General features: G+C 39.6%; 1 protein-coding gene across 4 annotated transcripts in view; it reads right to left on the reverse strand.

The window, feature by feature from the left end:
• Positions 1–25,412, reverse strand: part of WARS2 (tryptophanyl tRNA synthetase 2, mitochondrial) — a 98,095-nt gene that overhangs the window by 24,747 nt on the left and 47,936 nt on the right. For 2 of the 4 annotated variants that reach the window (XM_003990515.5, XM_045033360.1), the window contains one exon: positions 21,517–21,774. The exons of 1 other annotated variant lie outside the window; for it this stretch is intronic. In XM_003990515.5, the coding sequence (XP_003990564.3) occupies positions 21,517–21,774 (258 nt within the window). The remainder of the gene's footprint in view (positions 1–21,516; positions 21,775–25,412) is intronic. One more of the 4 variants, XM_045033361.1, reaches the window with a different exon arrangement.

The raw sequence follows: 25,412 nt of genomic DNA on the forward strand, positions 1-25,412 counted from the left end.
AAATAATTCAAATTATATCAAGGTTTAGAAACAGGTTATTTGGAAAGGGGCATGAAGAACATTCTGGGTACAAGTTCATGGGCGTGTTCAGTTTACAAAAATAGATAAAAAGCTAGCAAGTCTACATTTGTTCTTGAATAAGATAAAATTAAAATTTTTGGTGTTTCACTCAACATTATGTTCATGAAATTCATTCATGTTGTTGAATGCAATAGTTCACTCATCTTCATTGCTATAGTATTCCATTGTATGAATATACCATAATTTATCCTACGAAGGTGGATGTTTGAATTGCTTACAATTTTTGGTGTTTAAAATAAGGTGGAGGGGGGCGCCTGGGTGGTGCAGTCGGTTAAGCGTCCGACTTCAGCCAGGTCACGATCTCGCGGTCCGGGAGTTCGAGCCCCGCGTCGGGCTCTGGGCTGATGGCTCGGAGCCTGGAGCCTGTTTCCGATTCTGTGTCTCCCTCTCTCTCTGCTCCTCCCCCGTTCATGCTCTGTCTCTCTCTGTCCCAAAAATAAATAAACGTTGAAAAAAAAATTTTTTTTAAATAAGGTGGAGGGACTTCTGGAATGGCAGAGGAATACCCTCTGACAATCTGCTCTTCCATAAAAGCAATGAGACCACCAGCACAAATTGTCAAAGGCAATTTTTATAGAATTCTGGAAAAGGAACCAAAGGCTTGCCATAATGGCAAGAGTACCTACTTCAGAAATAATCCGAATCTCAGTGAAAACAGAGTTGTGCGGCATTTAAACTCACCCTATTCCCATCACCCCTGCCCATGTCTGGGGTGGCTCTGAAAACCAGCAGCCTAGCAGCCACTGGAAGGGAAAGACTGGGTTAGGAGCTTCTCGAGAAGTCAATTCTCATCTGCATACAACTGTCACTCCTTGAGCTGTCTGACAGCTCTGTGGAAAAACCTCACTGGCAGGGCTTGCTGTTAATGGACCTCACTTCGAGCCCACTCAGTGGTAAAAACCCTATCCGTAGGACATTTTCCAGAAATAATCGGCAGCAATGATTTAATACTGCAGCTGTCTGAGGTGCTGATACCAGTAGGGGAAAACAAGAGGCTAGCTAAAAACTAGGAAAAAGCTGGGAAATAATATGGCCATGGGGTACTGGGGAAAGATCTGACTGACATATTCGAGGGCATCTAAAAGGACACACGCACGTGTAGGGCTCTGCACATGTCCAGAAGAGATCCTAATCTTTCACCTCTGCCCCACCTTCAGACCCTGTATAAATCCCTCAGCAAAGGGTCAAGAATACAGGATCAAGGCATTTGGAAATGCCTGTTCAATTTTTACCTGAACACTAAGCTAACCCAACAGAGACTGAAGTGGCTAGACATGGCAGTGTAGACAGACTTTACAGAATTGATGAAGGAAAGTCAACAAACAAACAGCAATGACAAAAGTGAACCCTAAGTGTGTGCGGGATTTCATTAGAGAATGCTTACAAATTTAAAGATAATAAATACCAATTCTTCATAGTCTCTTCCAGAAAATTAAAAAAGCGTGCTTCCCTACTCATTCTAGGAGGACAGTATTATCTTGGTATCAAAGTCGGGCTAAGGCATCACGACAAAAGACGACTACAGACTGATAGCCTTTACAAACATAGATGCAAGAATCCTAACAAAATACTAATGAACCAAATCCAGCAACATAGGTAAAGAATTACACAACATGATCAAGTGGGATTTGTTCCAGAAATGCAAGCTTGGTTTAACATCCAAAAATCCGTCAATGTAATACTACACTAATTGAACAGTGCAGTACTGGTATAAGGATAGAATATATAGACCAATAGAATCGAGAGCCCAGAAATAAATCCACACATCTACAGCCCACTGATTTTCACCAAGGGTGCTGAGACAATTCAATGGGGGCAAAGAATAGCCTTTCAACAAATGGTGATGGGATAAGTGAATATCTACATGCAATGTTTACATGCACAAGAATGATATTGGACCCTAACCTCTCATCATCTATAAAAATCAACTCAAAATGGATCACAGACCTAAATGTTAACAGCTGAAACTATAAAATGTTCAGAAAAAAAAAAACATAGGAGTAAATCTCCATGGCCTTGGGGTAAGCTGTGGCTTGTTAGATATGACACCAAAAGCATAAGCAACAAAAGAAAAAAAATCAACAAACTGGACTTCATCAAAATTAATAACTTTTGTGTTTCAACGGACACCATCAAGAAAGTGAAAGATGATTCACAAAATGGGGAAGATATTTGCTAATCATACATCTGATAAGAGAGCTGTATCCTGAATATATAAGAAAACGCTTTATAACTCAACAATAAAAGACAAATAAATCCAAGTAAAAAATGAGAAGGATTTGAAAAGATATTTCTTCAAAGAAGATAAACAGCCAATAAGCATATGAAAAGAAGGTCAACATTATTAGTCATTAGGAAAAGATAAATCAAAACCACATTGAAATACCACTTCACACTCACTAGAATAGCTAAAATAAAAAAAGACAGACCATAACCAGTTTGGGGAAAGAAATGGAGAACTTGGAATCCCTATACATTGGTGGTGGAACCCTCGTACACAAAGTGATGCAGCCACTTTCAAAACAGTTTAACAGCCCCTCAGAATGTTAGATATAGATTTACCTACTCTATGACTAGCAATTTCACTCCTAGGTGTATCCCAAGAGAACTGAAAACATATATCCATACGAAAAGCTTCACACAAATGTTCATGGCGGCATTATTCGCAATAGCTAAAAAGTGGTTACAACCCAAATGTCTGTTGACTGATGAATGAACAAAATGTGGAATATTATTCAACAATAAAAACAAATGAAGTACTGATAATGCTAAAACATGGATATACATTGAAAGCATTATGTTAAATGAAAGAAGCCAATCACAAAATAACACACCCTGTATGATTGTTTTTTTTTTTATTTTTTTTATTTTTTTTTTATTTTTGGGACGGAGAGAGACAGAGCATGAACGGGGGAGGGGCAGAGAGAGAGGGAGACACAGAATCGGAAACAGGCTCCAGGCTCCGAGCCATCAGCCCAGAGCCTGACGCGGGGCTCGAACTCACAGACCGCGAGATCGTGACCTGGCTGAAGTCGGACGTTTAACTGACTGTGCCACCCAGGCGCCCCTGATTCTGTTTTTATGAAAGGTTCAGAAAAGGCAAATCCACAGAAGACAAGGTTAAGAGTACTGGTTGCCAGGGAGTGGGTGGAGAGGGCAATGGACACAACGTTTCTTTCTAGAGTGACAAAGTGTTCTAAAATTGATTGTGGTGATGGATGCACAACCCTGGAAATACACTATTTTAAGTTTATTTTATTTTTGACAGAGAGACAAAGAGAGCATGAGTGGGGGAGGGGCTGAGAGAGGGAGAGAGAATTCCAAGCAGGCCCCACACTGTCAGCACAGAGCCGAACGCAGGGCTCAAACTCACGAACCGTGAGATCAGATGACCTGAGCTGAAAGCAAGAGTCAGACACTCAACCAATTAAGCCACCCAGGCACCCCTGTAATCATGGTTTTATTTTATTTTATTTTATTTTATTTTTTTTTTTTTAATTTTTTTTTTCAACGTTTTTTAATTTTTTTTATTTTTGGGACAGAGAGAGACAGAGCATGAACGGGGGAGGAGCAGAGAGAGAGGGAGACACAGAATCGGAAACAGGCTCCAGGCTCTGAGCCATCAGCCCAGAGCCCGACGCGGGGCTCGAACTCACGGACCGCGAGATCGTGACCTGGCTGAAGTCGGACGCTTAACCGACTGCGCCACCCAGGCGCCCCTGGTTTTAAATACAATCTATATAACTGATGACCTTTGAATTTGTACTTTCAGCCAGACCTCCTTGCTGAACTCTAGACTTATATACTATCGAGCATCTTTACATAGATACCTAGGGGACACCTCAAACTCAACACATCCCAAACTGACTTCCCACTCTTCCATCCTGCACCTGTTCTGTCCACAGTTGTCATCTCTGTTGGTGGCAACTCCATCCTTGCAGTGACTTAGGCAAAAACCTTGGAGATATTCTCACACCTCATTTTCTCTCACGCTCCACATCTAATCCATCTGCAAATCTTGTTAATTCTACCTTTAAAATATATTCAGAATCTTACCACTTTTTAACACTTCTGCTAGCACCCTGGTCCAAGGCACCATCAACCCTCACCTAGATTACTGTAATAACGTGCTGATTGGTCTCCATGCTTCCACCTGACTGCTCATACAATCTATTCTCAACACAGCTGAACTGATCTGTTAAAAACATAGATCATGTGACTTTTCTGTTCAAAACCCAGCACTTCCCATTTCTTTTGAGTGAAAGCCAAAGTCCTTATAATGGCCTACATGACCAGGCACGATCATCGACTCCTATTCAACCCTGTAACATCTGTGATTCCAGTCCTCCAGCCCTCCTCCCTCTCTGCTCCCTCTTCTCCAGCCACGCTGGCCTTCTCGGGTTCCCTGAACACACCAGGCATGTTCCCACCCTAGGGGCTTTGCAAGGGCTCTTTTTTGTGATAGGAATTCTCTTCTCCCAGATAGCCAGCCACCTGGCTGACTCCTTCACCTTAAGATTTTTGCTAAAATATCATTAAGGAGGCTCACCAGACTGCACTGTTTTTTGTTTTGTTTTTTTTTAATTTTATTTTTTTTTCAACGTTTATTTATTTTTGGGACAGAGAGAGACAAAGCATGAACGGGGGAGGGGCAGAGAGAGAGGGAGACACAGAATCGGAAACAGGCTCCAGGCTCTGAGCCATCAGCCCAGAGTCCGACGCGGGGCTTGAACTCACAGACCGTGAGATCGTGACCTGGCTGAAGTCGGACGCTTAACCGACTGCGCCACCCAGACGCCCCAGACTGCACTGTTTAACGTAACAATCTGTCTCCCTCAGTGACACTCCTAATATCCCTTAATGTTTTTCTGAATAACCTATCACCTCATATACCTTATGTTTGGAAAATTTACTATAGTTATGAGTACCATGGTGGCAAAGCAATGGGAATACCTAGCAGAGTACCAAGAACACAGTAAGTGCTCAATAAATATTTGTTAAATGAATGCATGAATGAAATTAAAGATTGATTAATGGGGAAATGTCTAAATAAAGTGTGGCATATTTATATAATAGCACACTATACAACACATAAAAGAAATTAACTAGATTTATATGTATAAATGTGAGATCACAAAAACATACTGCTGCATGAAAAAAGAAAATTGCTACAAGTACCCCAATATGGCATTACTTATATAATTTTTAAAAACCATACAAATAAAAATATTATATATTGGTCGTGAAATTATACGTGAAAACCAGTATGAAAGATTGGCTAGATTGACACACATCAAATCTATGATTTTGGTTGCCTGGGGAGAGAGAAAAGAGATGCAGGGAGGAGGGGTATGGGGAGTGGCAAAGGGAAGAATTAAAGGGGACCTCAACTTCATAATCATTTTTTTAATATAAGAAAGTCAAGCAAATATGACAAAATGTTAACAATACTCACCCTTGCTGTTGGAAACATGAATGTGTGTTACCTTATTCTCTAAAAATATCTAATTAACAAAAAGAACATAGAATACCATGATTCCCAAAGCTATAGCTGTTAGGTAGCAATCAAATGCATTCAAGCAATTAGCTGGTTCAGTAAATAGTGGATCAAATGTCTAAAATACCCTCAGTGTCCCTCAGGATTTTACTATTTCCCATAGAAACACTGATCTTCCCAGGAATCAGGCCCTGTAAATTTTGGTTAGAACACTTGGAAGATCATTCAGACTCACAAATTCCCATTTATCATATCTTCTCAAAACCAACAATTTCAGGCTGAGTATTTTTATTGGACTCATCATCCCCACGACAAATCCCCTTCACAGAACCTTGTTTGGGGATCTGATCTTAATTAAAAGCAGTATGTTATCAATGATAAACTCTCACTCACTCTCTTCAACTGTCAGTATTTATGTGTACACATTTGGATTTTTTCTATACGTTTTCTAGTCCAATATTTCCAAAGCTAAATAAACAGCTTCTATCAGCCTGCAGTTGAGTTAAAAGTCATCCCCATCTAAACTGTATTGCTTATTGTGTATATGTATGTATGTATGTGTGTATATATGGATTTAAAAAAACCTATTGCATTATATTAGCCAGCTATTTCTTGGCTATGCTGGGTAACAAGTAACCCCCAACATAAATGGCTTAGAGCAATGGCTTCTTTCTCATACACATTATATATTGGTAGCTGAAGGCTGGCTATAGCTCTATCTTATACACCTTCTCATTCCAAGACCCAAACGGAAGGAGGATTCCCTATCTGGAACATGCCATTCTCAAGTTAGAAGAAAAGAGCAGCAGAGTTATAACAAACAGGAAATTGCTTTTAAAGGTTCTGTTTAGGCATCATGTATACAATGCCCACTCACTTTTTACTGTCATATGGAGGAACCCAACATCAGTGGAGTAGGAATAGACACTTCTCCTACAGGATGCACTCATAGCCACATGCCAGTGGATAAGGGCACTTAATCCTCATACTACTAGCAAACTATTGCTAGGGTTAGCAAACTACTGCTCACAGGCCTTTGGCCTGTGGACTGCGTTTGTTCAGTCCATGGGCTAAGAATGGTTTCTACAGTTTTAAAGGGTAACCAAATAGGGGCACCTGGGTAGCTGAGTTGGTTAAGCGTCCAGCTCTTGACTTCAGCTCAGGTCATGATCTCAGTTTGTGGGGTCGAGCCCCACGTCAGGCTCTGGCTGACAGCACAGGGTCTGCTTGGGATTCTCTGTCTCCCTCTTCTGCTGCCCCTCCCCTGGTCTCTCTCTTTCTCAAAAATAAATAAAGGATAACCAAATAAAAAAGAGAGTGAGAGGGAGGAGAAGGCAAAATAGGAGGAGGAAAAGGAGAAGAGGTGGTGGTGATGGCAGGGGTGACAGAGACTGCATGTGCCTTGCAAAGCCTAAAATATTTACTATCTGTGCCTTTACAGAAAAAGTTGGCTGATCCCTGTTCTTACAGGAAATGAACATGAATAATTAAAACAGTAACAATCTACCACAAGCAACTCTCAAAACTGGCTACCTTGAGGAAGGAAGAGTGTTAGCTATCCTGTACAGAACTTGATGGCAGACAGTTTGCTTATTTTGTAAATAAAATCCAATTTTGGGGCGCCTGGGTGGCTTGGTCGGTTAAGCGTCCAACTCTTGGTTTCGGCTCAGGTCAAGATCTCACATTTCCGGAGTTCGAGTGCTCCATCAGGCTCTGTGCTGACAGTGCAGAGCCTGCTTGGGATTCTCTCTCGAAATGAATAAATAAAAACTTTTAAAAAATTAAAAAAAATAAAATCCATTTTTTAGTAGCTTCTATTTTAAATTTCTGTGCGGGCATGTCCAATAGCCCTGGGAATTTAGGTCCAACAAAATAATGGAGGTTTTTTGGAGTACATCAAAATTAAAACCTTTTTTTCATCAAGAATATACAATCAAAGCGTAAAGGCAACCTACAAAATGGGAGAAAATAACTCCTACAACTCAACAAACAAACAAACAGTCTGATTTAAGAAAATGGCAAAGGACTTGAATAGACATTTCTCCGAAGACATACAAATGACCAACAAGCATATAAAAAGATGCTCAACATCACTAATCGTTATAAAAATGCACATTAAAACCACAATGAGGTATCACCTCATATCCATTAGATGGCTGCTATCAAAAACAAACAAACAAACAAAAAGCCCAGAAAATAACAAGGGCTGGTGAGGACAGGGAAATTGGAACCTTTGTTGCTGGGAGTGCAAAATGGTCCAACTACTGTGGAAAACAGTAAGGTGGTCCTCAAAAAATTACAGATAGAATTACCATATGATCCAGCATACTTCTGGGTATAGATATAAAAAATTCAAGGCAGGGTCTCAAGCATTTGTGCCCCCATATTCACACTAGCCAATAAGTGGAAGAAACACAAATGTCCTTTGGCAGACAAATGGATAAACAAAATGAGGTATATGCATACAACAGAATATTATTCAGCCTTAAAAACAAAAACATTTCTGACACATGCTATAACACAGATGAGCCTTGAGGACATGAGGCTAAGTGAAATAAGACAGTCACAAAAGACAAATACTGTATGATTTTAGTTATACGAATTACCTAGAGTAGTCAAACTCATAGAGACAGAAAGTTGGTGACCAGGGACTGGAGGAGGTGGAGAATGTGAAATTGTTGTTTAATGGGTACAGAGCTTTAGTTTTCTAAGATGAAAAGTTATGGAGATTGGTTACACAACAGTGGAACTGTATTTAACATTTCTGAATGGTACACTTAAAAATGGTTAAGATGATAAATTTTATGTGATGTGTATTTTACCACTATTTTTTAAAAATACTGTGTAAAGAAAAACATACAGAATAAACCTATTTCTCAAGTTGGGAAAAATGGCTAATTTTATGTTACATGAATCTCGCCTCAAATTATTTAAAAAAATCAGGTGGAGGGACTGGTCAGAGGCAAAAAGGAAAGCCCTGGCTTCCGGTATGTTGAAGTTGAGATTTGGGAAAGTAATCCAGATAGAGATGCCTGGAAGGTAGCTAGAAGTGCAAGTGTAGAATTAAGAAGAAAGGTAGGCGCTGGCAGCAAAGACGGGAGAGAAAATGGCTGAAAGTTATAGAAGGAGGTATGACTTTAGGAGGGTAGAATATATATGGAGAGATTTTTATCTCAGGACAGAACTGCGGATTCAAGAGAGTCAGTAAATGAAACAAATGATCAGAGGAGTAGAAGAAAAATACATTACTGCCCTATCATTAGAGTCAAGAGAAAATCCTAAAAGGAAGAAGTAGTTATGTATCAGTGAATCAGAGAAGTAAAGAAGTATAAGAAGTAAGAACAGACTAAGCCCAGGTAAGGGGTCACGTTGCACTTCATTAAAAACACAAACACTTCGTTGTGTTCGTAATCCTGTGACGTAACGAAGTAGAAAATATGTTTGTAGGGGCGCCTGGCTGGCTCATTCGGTGGAGCGTGCAACTCTTGATCTTGGGGTTGTAAGTTTGAGCCCCACACTGGGTGTAGCGATTACTTAATAATAAGGTCTTAAAAAAAAGAAAATATATTTGTAAAAGATGGCTCTCCCTACATAGTTTTTGTTTGCTTTGATTTGGATAAATAATGTTTAGACAAGGAAACACATCAATTTCAAAGCAAAAATAATGAAAATCTTAAATTATAAGATGGTTTTCATATTCTTATTTTAAGCTCTTTTCAGTTTTTGACTAAAATTTCCCGAAATTCTTGGCAGTTAAAATCCCTTCAATCTAGGGGCGCCTGGGTGGCTCAGTTGGTTAAGCATCCAACCTCGGCTCAGGTGGTGATCTCATGGCTGTGGGCTCAAGCCCTGCGTCAGGCTCTGTGCTGACAGCTCAGAGCCTGGAGCCTGCTTTGGATTCTGTGTCTCTCTCTTTCTCTGCCCCTCTCCAGCTCGCATTCAGTCTCTGCCTCTCTCAAAAATAAATAAGCGTTAAAAAAATTAAAAAAAATCCCTTCAATTTAATTCTAAACACTGTCCTAATAAGCACATTGCTCTCACACTTTCCCTGGAGGGATGCCAATAGTTGTAACACTTGGTTTCACAGTGCTTCTGGCTGGTTTACAATCTGTACCATTTGAAGACGTACAAGGAACACGTTACCTCAACAAATCAAATAATTTGTTTAGTTACTAAATCTGTGAGCAGGTTGATTCTTGGCTTCACTGTGAATGGATGACTCAAAGATTGGATGACATTTTCATGCCATATCTGTTTTGTCTGCGCCATTTTAAATGTCTGAACAACAGCTACATTGAAATACCTGTAGTGTTCGTACACAATTCCATGGTTCTTTTTTCTTTTGACTTATATAACAACATCCAGAGTGTCTACTTAATTCAAAAAAATTTTTTTATATTATATCAACTTTGGTGGAGCATAATTTATACACAGTAAGATGTACCTATTTTAGCTGTTCAGTCCAATGAGTTTTGACCAATTTACATGTGTAAGCACCACACCCATCAAGACAAAGAACATTTCAATGTCCCCCAAAAGTTGCCTCATGCCCCTTTGCAACAAATCCCTCACCCCTGCTCCTGGAAACCACTGACCTGTTTTCTGTTATTATGGATTAGTTCTGCCTATCCTAGAAAAGCCTGTAAATGGAATTATATAATATGAACTCTTCTGTGCTTGGCTTCTAGCAACATAATATTTCTGAGACTCCTCCACAGTGTGATATACTCCTCTTCATGGTTGAATAGTATTCCATTAACTGAATATTCTACAATTGTTTATCTATTTACTCGTTGATGGGTGTTTAGGATTTGGGGGGGCTATTATAACTAAAATACTATGAACATTTGTGTACAAGTCATTTTGTAGGCAATGTTTTCATTTCTCTTGGGAAAATACCCAGGACTGGAATTACTGGGTCATTGGGTAAACATGTTTAATTTTGTAAGAAACTGCCATTTTATATTTTTGCTAGCAATGTATGAGAGTTCAATCTGCTTCATAACCTTACTGAAATTTAGTGTTGCCAGTATTTTTAATTTTAGTCAACCAAGTGGGTGAAATGGTATATCCCTGTGGTTTTATTTTACATTTCTCTGACAACCATGATGTTGAGCTTTTCACGTGCTTACTTCTTCATTTGTGAAATGTCTGTTCAATATATAGTGTCCAATTACAAAATTAGGCTGTCTTACTGAGTTAAGAGTCCTGTATATATTTGGCACAGAGTTTGTCAAATGCATGCATTAAAAATATTTTCTCCTACTTTATGGCTCACCTTTTCATTTTCTTAATGGTGCCTTTCAAAAAATAGAAGCTTTGGGGCGCTTGGGTGGCTCAGTCGGTTGAGCATCTGACTCTTGATTTCGGCTCAGGTCATGATCCCAGGGTCAGGGGATTCAGCCCTGCATCAAGCCCATCAGGCTCCGTGCTGAGCATGGAGCCTGCTTGGGATTCTCTCTCTCCCTCTGGCCCTCTCCCCTGCTCACACACTCTCTAAAATAAAAATTAAAAAAAAAAAAAAATAGAAGCTTTATCTTTTCAGGAACTCAAACAAGTATCAACATTTTCTTTTAAGTTAAATGCTTTTCTTGTACTTTCTAAGAAGGCTTTGCCTACCCTCAAGGTCTGGAAGATTCCCCCCATGATTTCCTCTGGAAGTTTTATAGTTTTCACATTTACATTCAGGTCTATGGTAGTTTTAGGTTGATGTGTTGTGAATGGTGTAAGATAAGAGCCAAGGTTCATTCCCCTCTCCCCATATGGATATCCAGTTGGACACCTAAAACCATTTGCTGAAAAGACTATCTTTCTCCCACTGAAATGGTTTGACACTTTTGTTGAAAACATTTGGCTTCTGGATGTGGGTATACTTCTGGATTCCCTATTCCTTTGCATTGATCTATTAGTCTATTCTTATCTCAAGACCACACTCACTTGATTATTGTAGCTTTAGCATAAGTCTTAAGGAAAGGTGGTATCAGTCCTCCAACTGTGTTTTCTCTTTCAAAACTGTTTTGCGTATTCTAAGTACTCTGTATGGCCATATACATTTCAAATTCAATTTGTCAGCATCTACAACATCTCAATTAGGATTGCAATGAATCTATGGATCAAATTAGAGAGAACTGACATGTTAACAATATTGAATTTCCTATCCAAGCACAAACCTTCCACTTACGGTAATGGCTAAGTAGCTCTGTATTAATCTGCTTGGCTGTCATAACAAGATACCCCACACTGGGTAGCTTAAACAACAGAAATTTATTGTCTCACATTTTTGGAGGCTGGAAGTCCAAACTCAGGGTGCCAGCAGGGTCAGGTTCTGGTGAGAGCTCTCTTCCTGGTGTGCAGACAGCTGCTTTCCACTGCGTGCTCACATGGTAGACAGGGAGTAATCTATTGGTAGGAATATAAACTGGAATGCCAATTTGGAGAGCAATCTGGCTATATCCAGTAAAGCTGATGATGTGTGTCACACATTGTCATGATCCCACTTTAGGTACGCATACCTAGAAAACTCTTTCAGGCGTACACATAAGGCATATACAAGCATGCTATAGTATTGTTTATAATAACAAAAACTGGAGAAAAAAATCTAAATATTCTTTACTGGGGAAATGGATAAATTGTGATAGAGCCAGACAGTGGAATATCGAGAGCAGTCAAAATGAACAAATCTCAGCCCAGTAATGCTGCACACAAAACTGGAGATGCAGGAAGCTATGTGCATACCACCACCTATATAGTTTTAAAACATGGAAAATTAATAATATGGACTGTTACGGCTAAAACCTATGCAATAAAAATATAAACACATACATTGGAATGATGAATATCAAATTCAATACAGTGGTTACCTCTGGGGAGGCAGCAAGTGGAATGGGATTAGAGGGAGCTAAATAGAAAGTTTTTACTATACTCCTAATATCTTATTTCTTAAAAAACAAAAAGCATTAATAAGTAAGTATGCCCAAAGGTTAGCATTGCAAAAAGCAACCATTCATCTTCCTGCTTTTTTGAATATCTGAACTCTTTTTTTTTTTTTTTTTAATGCTTGTTTATTTTTGAGAGAGAGAACTTGAGCAGGGGAGGGGCAGAGGGAGAGAGGAGACAGAGGATCTGAAGCAGGCTTTGTGCTGAGAGCAGAGAGTCCAATGTGGGGCTCGAATTCACGAACCGTGAGACCACGATCTGAGCTGAAGTCGGACGCTTACCTGACTGAGCCATGCAGGCACCCTGAACTATTTAAGAAGCTCCCCCAAAACCTTCAACAATAAACTTTTCAGAAAATATTTGATTACTGAGTATCAAGATAGGTACTATCATTCATTTGAGCTGCACTTTCCAATTCCACTCCACCCTTAAATCTTCACGGTATCAAGAAGCCTCGGTGGGAGCAGTATTGTGTGTAGTGGGGTAGGGCAAGAAAGAAAGTTAACACTTACCAGGTATGATATGTCCTATTATTTAAATATCCCTCTTCTAGACATTAAAACGGGGGTTCAGAGAACTTGCCCAGCATGTGACAACAAAAAGAGGTCACAGTGTGATTCAGGCGAACTATAGCTGGCTGTAAAACCTGTACTTTTTCCACTATTGCTACGATAGTAAAATAGAACTCTTCCTGAAAGTATCATTATGATACGACTTAATCCTGTGGTCCAGGATGGAGGCAGCAAAACTACCGTAGCTTGCTCATGACGTCACAGGGAGTATCAATCCAGGCGAGCAAGTGGTACCAGTGGAAACTTCTTAGAGAAAGAAATACTTGGGGAGTTTGGTTGTGTAATCTTCCTAACTTCTCTCAATTATTTATACCATGAGCCATTCAGATCCTTTGTCTCTCCCTAGAAACTTTGGGGGTAATGGCAATTTTATAAATTGATTTCTCAAGTCCATTAATCTTTACGGATGTTTGTTTGCTTTCTTTCTTTTTTAAAAAACTTATATATTTTTTAAGTGATCTCCACACCCAACGTGGGGCTCAAACTCACAACCCCGAGATCGAGGGTCGCGTGCTTTACCGACTGAGCCAGCCAGGGGCCCCTACTTTCTTTCTGAGTTGTATGTTGCACCTGTTGTTGGTAGCCTAACAACTTTGAGAGTTCAACAACTATAAATATGTATTGTCAAATAGGCTTCCAAAATTCCTGGGTAAGTGAAAACATGAGACTGTCTGTTCAAGTTTAAGTGTTGGGGGTCTCACACCTCTGAGATGAGGGACAGTGGGTCAGGTACACCTTATGTTTGTGTACATGAGCCAGGATACATGTGAGAGCTTGGTTACTATTTACTATCCTTTGTTATTATTATTATTATTATTATTATTATTATTACTATTATTGATTTTAGTTTCCTGGAAAACAAAACATAACTCTAATTAGAGACTGAAGCCACATTCCAAAGCTGTAGATTCCACTCTTCTCCCTCAACTCTTCCCTGGACAGTGCTGGAGCTCTCTGTAACATACTGTCTGCTGGCCGAAACTGTCCTTTTCTCCTGGCTCTGGCAGAAAGCCAGCGCCTAAAGCTATGAACTCCAGCTTTTATCTTCCATCCGCAGGGTGATTAGTTCGCAAGGAAAGTAACAACTAAAGATGTGGAGAGGTGCACCTCAGAGACAGCTGTGGGAATCAGACTGGATGTGCACTCAGGCCTGCTGGAAATAAAAGACCATTGATTTTGGCATTGGGATGGAAACTTCTGCCAAACACACACACAAGTGGGCTTGCTTGCTCTCTCTCCTTCTCAGTCTCTCTCTCTCTCTCTCTCTCTCTCTCTCTCTCTCTCACACACACACACACACACACACACACACACACACACACACACACCTTTCAGAAGAGAGGCTCTGTAAAATTCCCCACATATGGCAAACATATTTTAGGGGAAGCACCATGACTAGAGGCCACTGGGAGAGAAAGAAAAAGAAAATAATGAGAAAAATCTTCAATAAGTCTAAATTGTTTCAGTCAGACTGCTGAGAAAGAATGCAGAGGATTGGAAATGAAAATTATTGGTAAAATAAGCATTATAGCACAGCTAAATTCCTTCCCTACTTCAAATGATTGCTAGAACTTACTTCCATGTACAACAATAGCACCTGGGGAACGAGTCTTGGATTTAGCTTCAAGTACTTTGCTTAACACAATGGATAATACACGAAAAGAGGGCGCTATATAATTAAAAATTTTTCTCTAGCTCGCAATTTCAAAAATTCTTTTTTTAAAAAGTTTATTTAGTATAGGAGAGAGAGAGAGAGAGAGCACATGCATGAGTGGGGGAGGCGCAGAGAAAGAGAGGGAGAGAGAGAATCCCAAGCAGGCTATGTGCTGTCAGTACAGAGGCTGATGTGGGGCTCGATCTCACGAGCTGTGAGATCATGACCTGAGCCGGAACCAAGAATCAGTCACTCAACCGACTGAGCCACTCAGGCGCCCCCAAAATTCTTAATTTTATTTGTAAATAACAGTGTATGGGGAGGGTAATGAAGGTATATCTAATTTTAGCTGGCACTGGCTTGAAGTACAATTGTTTTCTAAATCCCTACCCTCTTGGTTACATGTTTCATGATCAATTAAATGCTTGAATGCATTATAAAACTCCCAAAGAAAGGACCTAACAAAAACCCTTGTTAAATAGACAACTGACCTCTAAGTTATCTGCTTTGAAAGTTATGAACTGATTTATCAAATTTTCTCAAAATAAAACCAGAACCTCCCCAACTCTTGCTTTAAAGAGTTATTAGTAAAAGCTAATCAGATCATCTGAACACAAACAACCTGATGAATGAAAAGTGGTAGAGTGGAAACAACACCGGACGGATGTTCTTAGGGGCCTTGTTCTTTTTTTTTTTTTTAATTACATTTTTAGTTTTAGTTCTAGTATAGTTAACATATAGTGTAATATTAGTTTCACGTGTACAATATGATGATTTATCACTTAACATACATCACTCGGTGCTCATCACAAGGGTACTTACTCCTTACTGCACACCACCTACTACACCCATCCCTCCATCCCCTCCCATCTGGTAACCACTAGCTTCTCTATAGTTAAGAGTCTGTTTCTTGGTTTGTCTCTCTCTTTTTTTTTTTTTGACTTTGCCCCTTTGTTTTGTTTCTTAAATTCCACATGACTGAAATCATACAGTATGTCTTTCAGTGACTTACTTCGATTAGCATTATATGCTTGAGGTCTATCCATGTAGTCACAAGTGGCAAGATTTCATTCCTTTTTATGGCTGAATAATATCCCCTTATGTATATAAATTATATAGATTATTTTATAATAAATATAATGTATATAAATATGTAAAAATATAATATATAAATACAAAATATGTAGGTATATTTTATAAATACATATCAGGGGCCTCATTCTTTTTTTTTAAAATATTTTTTTAAACATTTTATTTATTTTTGAGACAGGGAGAGACAGAGCATGAACAGGGGAGGGTCAGAGAGAGGGAGACACAGAATCTGAAACAGGCTCCAGGCTCTGAGCTGTCAGCACAGAGCCTGACGTGGGGCTCGAACTCACGGACCGCGAGATCATGACCTGAGCCGAAGTCAGCCACTTAACCGGCTGAGCCACCCAGGTGCCCCGCAGGGGCCTCATTCTTGAAGGGCCTTCTAGAAATTGAGTTTAGATTAAAAAAATTTTTTTTTAATGTTTATTTTTGAGAGATACTTGTGAGTGGGGGAGGGGCAGACAGAGAGGGAGACACAGGATCTGAAGCAGACTCCAGGCTCCAGGCTATCGGCACAGAGCCAGATGCAGGGCTTGAACCCACAAACCGTGAGATCATGACCTGAGCCAAAGTCGGACGCTTAACCAACTGAGCCACCCAGGTGCCCCTTGAGTTTAGATTTTTAACCTGAGGATAGGAGAGAGGTGCTGAGGTATCTGAAGTAGAAAGATGACCGTGGCTGCAATGTGGGGGAAGGATGGCTGATATGAGGGCCTGAGGCAGGAGTGGAAGGGTGATTATGACTGTCCAAGCAAGAAACAGTGAGGACCTCGAGGTCAGCCCTGGCTCTCCGCTGTCCCCCAGACGCCAGCTACTGAGGCAAAGGCATGGTGGGGGGGCAGAATAAGGTTCTCTCCCATGAGAATACCTTCCAAAAGTGGTGCCTTAGGAGGAAAAAAAGAGTCCTGGATTTGCCACCTGTATGACAGGTGAAATTAAGAAGCTACACTTGTTACTAGGTATCAGGCACCTCTCAGAGATGATTCTGAGGACATTTTATAATTTACTGAACATTTTCATACCTTAATGTGAAACCTGTGAAAGAACAGTAATCCCTGACTCATGTGCTCTTTTGAGGATTAAAAGAGATATCATACACATGAAAAGGCTTTTCCAATCTTATATATTTAAAAATATTAGTTTTCGGGGCACCTGGGTGGCTCAGTCGGTTAAGCGTCCGACTTCAGCTCAGGTCACGATCTCGCAGTCCGTGAGTTCGAGCCCCGCATCAGGCTCTGGGCTGATGGCTCAGAGCCTGGAGCCTGCTTCCGATTCTGTGTCTCCCTCTCTCTGCCCCTCCCCCGTTCATGCTCTGTCTCTCTCTGTCCCAAAAATAAAATAAAAAAAACGTTAAAAAAAAATTGAAAAAAAAATTAGTTTTCTAATAAACATGACTTCCAATTTTTTTCCTAAATGCTATGAGCATTTTCTTTTCAGTCTCCATCTATTGGAGACTCCACAGATTGATAAAGACAGTTGTTAATTATTGATTTTTGTATGGTAAGACATAAAACATGAACACCATGAGGATTCTTTCACCTAATAGAACACTGCAAATATGGGGCCACGTGTCTAGAATAATAACTGTTTCAGGGAGACTAGCTTGTTCGATTATACTTCTATTTGAGAATGGTTCTAAGAAGCAAATCCAATACATGCCTTCATACTTTCAAGATAAAGCATGAGGAAGAACTTCCCATCATCCTCCATGAACAACTAGAAGCTTTATGGCCATTCTGAGGGAACTGACGTCCAGGCATTCTACGGGCACTAGACAAGCATAGTTTCTATTCCAACCATTAAAAACGGCAATGAGCAACTTTGCGAATCATGGTGGATAGCCACTAAACATGAGCTAATACACATTAGAGCAAAGAAAAAGCAACAACAAAAAATAAGGCTTATTTTTGTGCTCAAAAGAGCTAATTATATAGCAAATAAAGGAAAGGCTGATCAACATATCAAAGTCATGAAAAAAAGTGGGAGTCTAAAAAAACCTAAGGTTTTAATTCTTTTTAAGTGGAGGATTAACTCTATGGGAAATAAAATAAAACTTGAACAACAAATCAAAAGATACAAAAAAAATGTTACGTGTGGACCATTATTCAAACAAGCCAAATATAAAAGACACTTTGGGAGACTCCGCGTAATTTGAATACGGACTGTGTAGTAGATGATCGTATGGAATTATCATTAGCTTTGTTGGGTGTGATGACAGTATTGTGGCTATGGAAGAAAATATTCTCAGTTTACAGACAGGCACACTGAAATATTCAGGGGCTGCGATGCCATGATATGTGTTATCTGCTTTAAAATACTTCAACAACCACAAAAAACCACCTTGAGGAGACAAATCACAAAAGGCTACTCTTCTATACATATTGAAATTTTTCTTTATTAAATATTTAAACAAGGAAAGAAAACCTGATAAAACATCCAGTCCATCCACTCAGTTGTACTAATGTGGGCTGTCTGAGTTAAAAGAAGGAATGGCCCAGACCAAACATGTCTTGAGGTTAGAAAGACACCTGAGGAAGTCTTCTCATATTGTCTTTGTGGGACGAACTGTGGACTATGGGCTGATGAGTACTTCCCTCACATTTTACTGGCAGGCTACCCAAATTCCCCGGAGGGAGCTGCAGTCAGGGATGGGAGAAGGGGAACTTCGAGGCACTGTGAGGCTGCATTGAGGCCACTGAGGAAACAGCCAACACCATGACCTGCAGTCTCTGACATAGACCCACCACCACTATTGGAACCAATGAGCGTATCACATGCCGTACAAGAATCACAAGGAAGGTGACTTTCATTATCCCTCACTTATGGGGGAGTTCTCACAAAGTCACCCATACTGTGGGCGCTCTTTCTATTGCTACTTTGAACAACAAAGTATCATGTTGAAGAAGAGACCTTAATTATCACAAATTTTAGATGCTTACAGATATCACTGCCAAACATCCTTTAAAAAGAAGGGAAAAAAATTATAATGTGATCATTCCTGGGGGTATGAGCTCAAAGTGCAAGCATTGGATGTGGTTGTAAATGAGCCTTTAATTTTAAACATCACTTAACAAGGCAGTCTGGCAAGTGGTTACTTTGTGGAGACATAGACATTTTCGCCTTCTGGAAGTATGGAAGTAGGTACTGGGAATACCATTTTTAGAAACAGTGTCACATAAGGATCAAAAGGGAGCTTTTATCAAAAATAGCTTAGATGAAAAAAAAAAGCTTAGATGAACTTAAGGTGTATCAAGTAACTTAAAAAGTGACTCTAATGATGGTCAGCAGTATAATGTTGGAGACAGATGTGAAGAGTTTGAATAAACATTGTTTCGTGATATAGGACAGGCACGTTCCTTTCAGAGAGACAGACTGTTCCCGAAATGAGACCCCTAGCGTGAATAAGGTTAAGACCTATGGGGTAAGGATCTGTAGGGTAAAGAGATTGCATAATAAAGGTCTCTGAGTATTTGAAAAGCAGCCATGTGGAAGACAGAGTTGATTTATTCCGCATTCTTAGAGAACGTAAGTCAAATGAGTGGATGGGAATTATAGGGAGGCAGGTATATGCTCAACATAAGCAAGTACATTTATATTCTTATAACAATTAGATCAGTCCAAGATTGAATTTGAAAAGTTATGTGTAACTAAAGGCCAACTGTGAGGAATGAAATTGAGACAAGTTGCATTTATGGATATTTTAATGATTAGATGCTATTATTTTATCACATTATCTCCAAGCTGGAAACACATTTTAAGCTGATAAATCTATTTATTTTTTGAAGATATTCATTTTTACATATTATTTATTCATTTTTATTTATTTTTAATTTTTTAAGTGTTTTTATTTATTTTTGAGACAGAGAGAGACAGAGCATGAACAGGGGAGGGGCAGAGAGAGAGGGAGACACAGAATCTGAAACAGGCTCCAGTCTCTGAGCTGTCAGCACAGAGCCCGACGTGGGGCTCGAACTCACAGACTGCGAGATCATGACATAAGCCGAAGTTGGACACTTAACCTACTGAGCCACCCAGGCGCCCCTATTACATATTTTTAAAATGGTCATTGTGAATTTTTATACTAACTTTTGCGGGTGATAAAACGTACATAAAAATGATGATTGTCAGGGGCTCCTGAGTGACTCAGTTGGTTCAGCGTCCAACTCTTGATTTGGGCTCAGGTCATGATCTCACAGTCATGAGATAGAACCCAGCACTGCTCTCCATGTTGAGCATGGAGCCTGCTTAAGATTCCCTCTCCCTCTCCCTCTGCCCTTCCCCTGTTGATATATCTCTCTCACTCTGTTTCTCTCTCTTTAAAAAAAATGATGATTGTCTGAAGTTTATGATCAAGGAAGGAGATATCCACATGTATAACACATCATGCACACATATATATACCATACATGTATACATGTTAACATGTGCCAAAACATGTCTAACACACTGTTCTTGGGCTGGGGCTTTGTCATAACGTTAAAGTGGATATGTAATGAGGGAATGATCCAGTTAAATTTTTCATCTTCTTTGCTAGGGAGTCTCTTAAGTGCCCTGTCTCTGGTCCAGGCTATCTGCCTGTCCAAGAGTAAACTGATTCATCCATAGTGACGATATGAGTCAAATATTTTGGCTTTGTTCTGAAGCCTTTCTTGGCTTGGACTCAAGAGAATGGACATGGTCTTCCAATTTCCCAGCCAGTTCTCTCAAATCTTCTCAAAAGCTATTATACAAAGAATGAACAATGGGAATTATCCAATAGGCCTTCCAAATGCAATACCCAGTAAAGCAAAATGGAATTATGCAAAACCACTGGTTGCTAAATTCTATCCTTGATCACCAGGAGATTAGTCAACAGTATGAATTCATCAGTTTGAATTCAACCCAGGATAGAAAAACAATTCCAGAGTTACAAGTACTAATGAGATGCAACATTTTGTTATACGAAGCAAGTAAAGTATAATGGAGGAAAAGGTGAAAAACACTATTGCCTCATGATGACATTTAAAGATATGAATGCAGGGTAAACATTAAAATTAAATCATTGCGGGGCACCTGGGTGGCTCAGTTGGTTGAACCTCTGACTCTTGATTTGGGCTCAGGGTATGATCCCGGGATCATGGGATTGAGCCCCGTGTCAGGCTATGCCCTTAGAGCAGAGCCTGCTTAAGATTCTCTCTCTCTCTCTCTCTCTCTCTCTCTCTCTCTCTCTCTCTCTCTCTCTCTCTCCCTCTCTCTCTGTCAATCCCTCCCTCCCTCTCTCTCTCTCTGCCTCTCTCCCCTGCTCACGCTCTCTCTCTCTCAAATCAAAAATAAAAATAGGGGTGCCTGGATGGCTCAGTTGTTGGGCATCCGACTTCGGCTCAGTTCATGATCTCACGGCTCGTGAGTTCGAGCCCTGTGTCGGACTCTGTGCTGACAGCTCAGAGCCTGGAGCCTGCTTCGGATTCTGTGTCTCCCTCTCTCTCTGCCCCATCACCACTCGTGCTCTGTCTCTCCATCTCCAAAATAAATCAACATTAAAAAATAAAATAAAATAAAAATAAATACAATGAAATCTTTGCATCTGATGAAGTCACTTCCACAATTTTAAAAGAATCATTAATAGGAGCTATATAAACCATTCACATTTTTCCTCAAATAATTTGAAAGTACAGGTTTTCTTGGTTCTCATCTGAGAAGCTGACCTGAGATTGCTGGAAAAGGATGCTTTTCTCTGGGTTTATGCCACAGGCGAGAAGAACAGCGGTCATGTCCAAGATGCTCTGCCGAAGGACAGCCGGGTCTTGGGGGACAGTGATGGAATGTAGGTCAACAATGCTGTACAGCACTGAGCCATGCTCCTCCTGCAATCTCACCCAGGTCTCAATGGCTCCCAGGTAATTGCCGAGGTGGGGGATTCCTGTAGGCTGAATGCCAGAGAACACTCGCTTTATGGCTTCTTTCTGGAACAGAGGAAGAGAGACATTTGCTTTCGAGGCAGAATCCATGGATCCTATGCCCGTGTTACCATAGCTATGACTCGTTCTATTTTTTACAATTGCAATCTGACAGTCGTCATCCTTATGCATTTATTTTGTGCCTGTGCAAAGCACTATGTTAGGTGTTACTAAGGACAGAAAATGATATTTAAAATGTGGGTAGGGTTTTGTTTTTGTTTTTTTTTTTGTTTTTTTGTTTTTTTTTGCACTCAAGAATATACAAAGGCACATAAGAAAAGGTCTGGATGCCCAGGAGATGCAAGCTAATTGGAGATACAGGATATGTTTACAAAGAGATGTAATGGTACGACGTGGCAATATGATCGTAATCTGTTTGCAACCATAAATAGTGGGGTATGGGCAGGAGTTCCCAAGAGGAAAAGATGACTGTGGGTCTGGGGGTCAGTGAGAAAGACTTCAGACACAGAACCAAGTTTCACTGGAGATTAAAGGGCTTTTAATGCGATTTCAAAGGTTTTTCATGTGATTTCATTCATTTTGTCGTCCAGGCAAGGAAGGCATACCGTTAGAGCTAAGAGCTAGTGCTATTTAATTAATTCAGTTTTCTTTAAAAATAACTGCTGATATTACAACTCAGTGTGCAGGATCTTGGGCCAGAAATGAGAAAACCTACACACTATTTCTAATGTTGCTTCTTGATAAAGTTATGTAACATTTTTGTGCTTCCATTTCCTTTTATTTATTTATTAAAAAAATTTTTTTTTCAACATTTATTTTTGGGACAGAGAGAGACAGAGCATGAACGGGGGAGGGGCAGAGAGAGGGAGACACAGAATCGGAAACAGGCTCCAGGCTCTGAGCCATCAGCCCAGAGCCTGACGCGGGGCTCGAACTCCCGGACCGCGAGATCGTGACCTGGCTGAAGTCAGACGCTTAACCGACTGCGCCACCCAGGCGCCCCCGTTTCCTTTTATTTTTGATAAAATCATACTTTTATTTCTTCAAAAGTAGTTTTTAATTCTATATATTATTTGAAATTATAAAAACATTTTTGTTAAGGGCATGTATTCTCACTGGTTTGCACTTTCTAATATTGAAGTTGTAATAGGAAAATGAGAAAGAAAAAAGTAATAGAGGATGAAAAAAAGGCTATTTTTCTCTGGAATAATTTTGCATTCTGTAGTGAAACACGAAAAATGAATACACGTCAGTAAACGTGCTGTCATTAAAAGGTTCTGAAAAAATAAAATGTGTCATTATCACTTTTAACAACAAAATATTAATAACAGCAGCCATAACTTGCTGCGCAACTATGTTATAGGCATTTATGCTCAGGGCTTTATATACATTAATGCATTTAATTCTTACAATACCCAACATGGCAGGCATTTTATTGCTTCCAATTTACGGAGGAGGTAACTGAGGCTCACAGATCTTTACAGATTGCCCACACAGCTAGTAAGTGAAGTTGGGATATCAAGGCAAGTATCACTTACTTCTTTCCACTAGCTGCTATCCAGGGAGACTTCGTCACATTCATTGTATTCATATTGCAACTTTTCTGTAGCCTTGCAAGTTTCCAAAAATTAAGTTACGGAGAAAAAAAACCCACACCTTTGTGTTCTGTGTGCCAACCTTCTCTAGCGTATATACCTAACTGCTGCGTCATAAGGTAGGCATTATGGCTCTTCAGGTGTACTACAGGGTATTAAAACTACTCCTAACTATGTAACATATTGCAATTTCTATTGTCAATTTCTGTCCCTCTCCATCCTCATTAACACTGCCAGTATTTTTTTTTTTAATATTTTTATTTTGAGCTAAGGTGATGGCTATGAGGTGGAATCTCATTATGGCTTAATTGCATTTCTTTGGTTGTTAAGGAAATTGAGAGCTCTTACGGTTATTGGTTATTTTTATTTCCTCTTCTGTGGAGAGCCTATTGAGGTCATTTTGCCTATTTTTCTCAGAATGGGTTGTCTTTTACTGATTTAAGTATTTTTATATATTTTGGACACTAATATTTTATCAATTACATGTATAGCCAAAATGTTCTCTCATTGTGTAGCTATGTGTCTTCCTTATGTCATCTTTTGATGAAGAGATATTCTTCATTTTACCAAATATATGATTTTTGACTACAGATTTTTATGGCATATAAGAAATCTTTCAATACCTTGATGTCATAAAGGTATGAGTGTGTATACATATATAAAGCATATGTATATGCATGTGTGAGTATGCTTTGAAGTTTCATCTTTTACATTTAAGTGTGTATCCATTTGGAGGTTTTGCATATGGTGTGAGGTAGGCATCCAATTTCTTTTAACCACCCCCCACCCCCCCCCCCCAACCCATGGATATATCAGACTGGTCCAGTACCTTTATGGAAAAGACTGTCTTTGACCATTACTCTGGAATGCCACTTCTGTCATAAATTAAGCACCTTTTTATGCTTGTGTCTATATATGGTCTTTCCAGTCTGTCCCATTGGTCTATGTGTCTATCTCTGGTCAGCACTACAGTGCCTTTTTAGTAGGTCTTGGCACACAGTGGAAAGAGTCTTTTTACCTTCTTCTTCAAGAGTTATTTTACTCATCTTTGGCTTTTTATATTTCTCAATACATTTTAGAATCACCTTGTCCAGTTCCAAGAGAAAAAAAAAAAACACACTGTTGGGGTTTGTGATTGAGATTGCATTGAGTCTATAGATTGCTTTGGGGAGAAGTGATGTTTTTATAATATTAGGTCCTCCAATCCATGAAATCATAATGTGTGAGGATCTAAGGTAAAACATGATGATTATACTTGATAATGCTGTATGGTATAACTGGAATTTGTTAAGAGAGTAGAACTTAAATATTCTCAACAAAACAAACAAATAAAAATAAACATCTGAGGTGATGGTATGTTAATTCACCAGGCAGAGGAAGTCCTTTCACAAGGCATGTGCATATCAAATCACTGTGATGTTCACTTTAAATATCTTACACTTTCACTTGTCAATTATACCTCAATACAGCTGAGATATTAAAAAAAAAGTGATATAAGAAAAAAGTCTATATACCTAACTAGTTTTTAAGAGCTAATCTGCTTTAGATATGTGAGGGCCAAGGCTATTTAAACTTTGCCCTTCTCTTTCCTCAAGAATTCTACATCCTACAAATACAGTCTGCTTTCCCTGTATGTCATTATTTTCCCGTCTACTTCTGAGATAACAGCTCTACGATAGAATGCTACATTCTACTGATGTGTCATAGTTCTGTGGTCCAGAATTGCATTTGATCCAAGCACTCAGGAGACCTGAAAGATTTGTGGCTCCAAGGATATGAAAAATATCTTTTAAGTAACTGAGAACAAATATAATCTTACCACTTAAAACCATATGCACACACACACACACACACACACACACACACACACACACACATACGCAGCCCTCAGATGACTGATATGAGTAATTCCCCATATCATAATTTAGAAACATTTTTGTCGAAACAGTTTGTGGTTGTGAACCGAGGCTGGGGGTGGGGGGTGGGGGGTGGGGGTGAGAGAGAGAGAGTGAGTGAGTTAACATGGAATAAACACATATCAGTGAGGCTTCTTCAGTACCTTGGGATCTTAACCAGCCCTGGGTTCCT

This window comes from Felis catus, chromosome C1, assembly GCF_018350175.1.
Source record: "Felis catus isolate Fca126 chromosome C1, F.catus_Fca126_mat1.0, whole genome shotgun sequence".
Lineage (NCBI taxonomy): Eukaryota > Metazoa > Chordata > Mammalia > Carnivora > Felidae > Felis > Felis catus.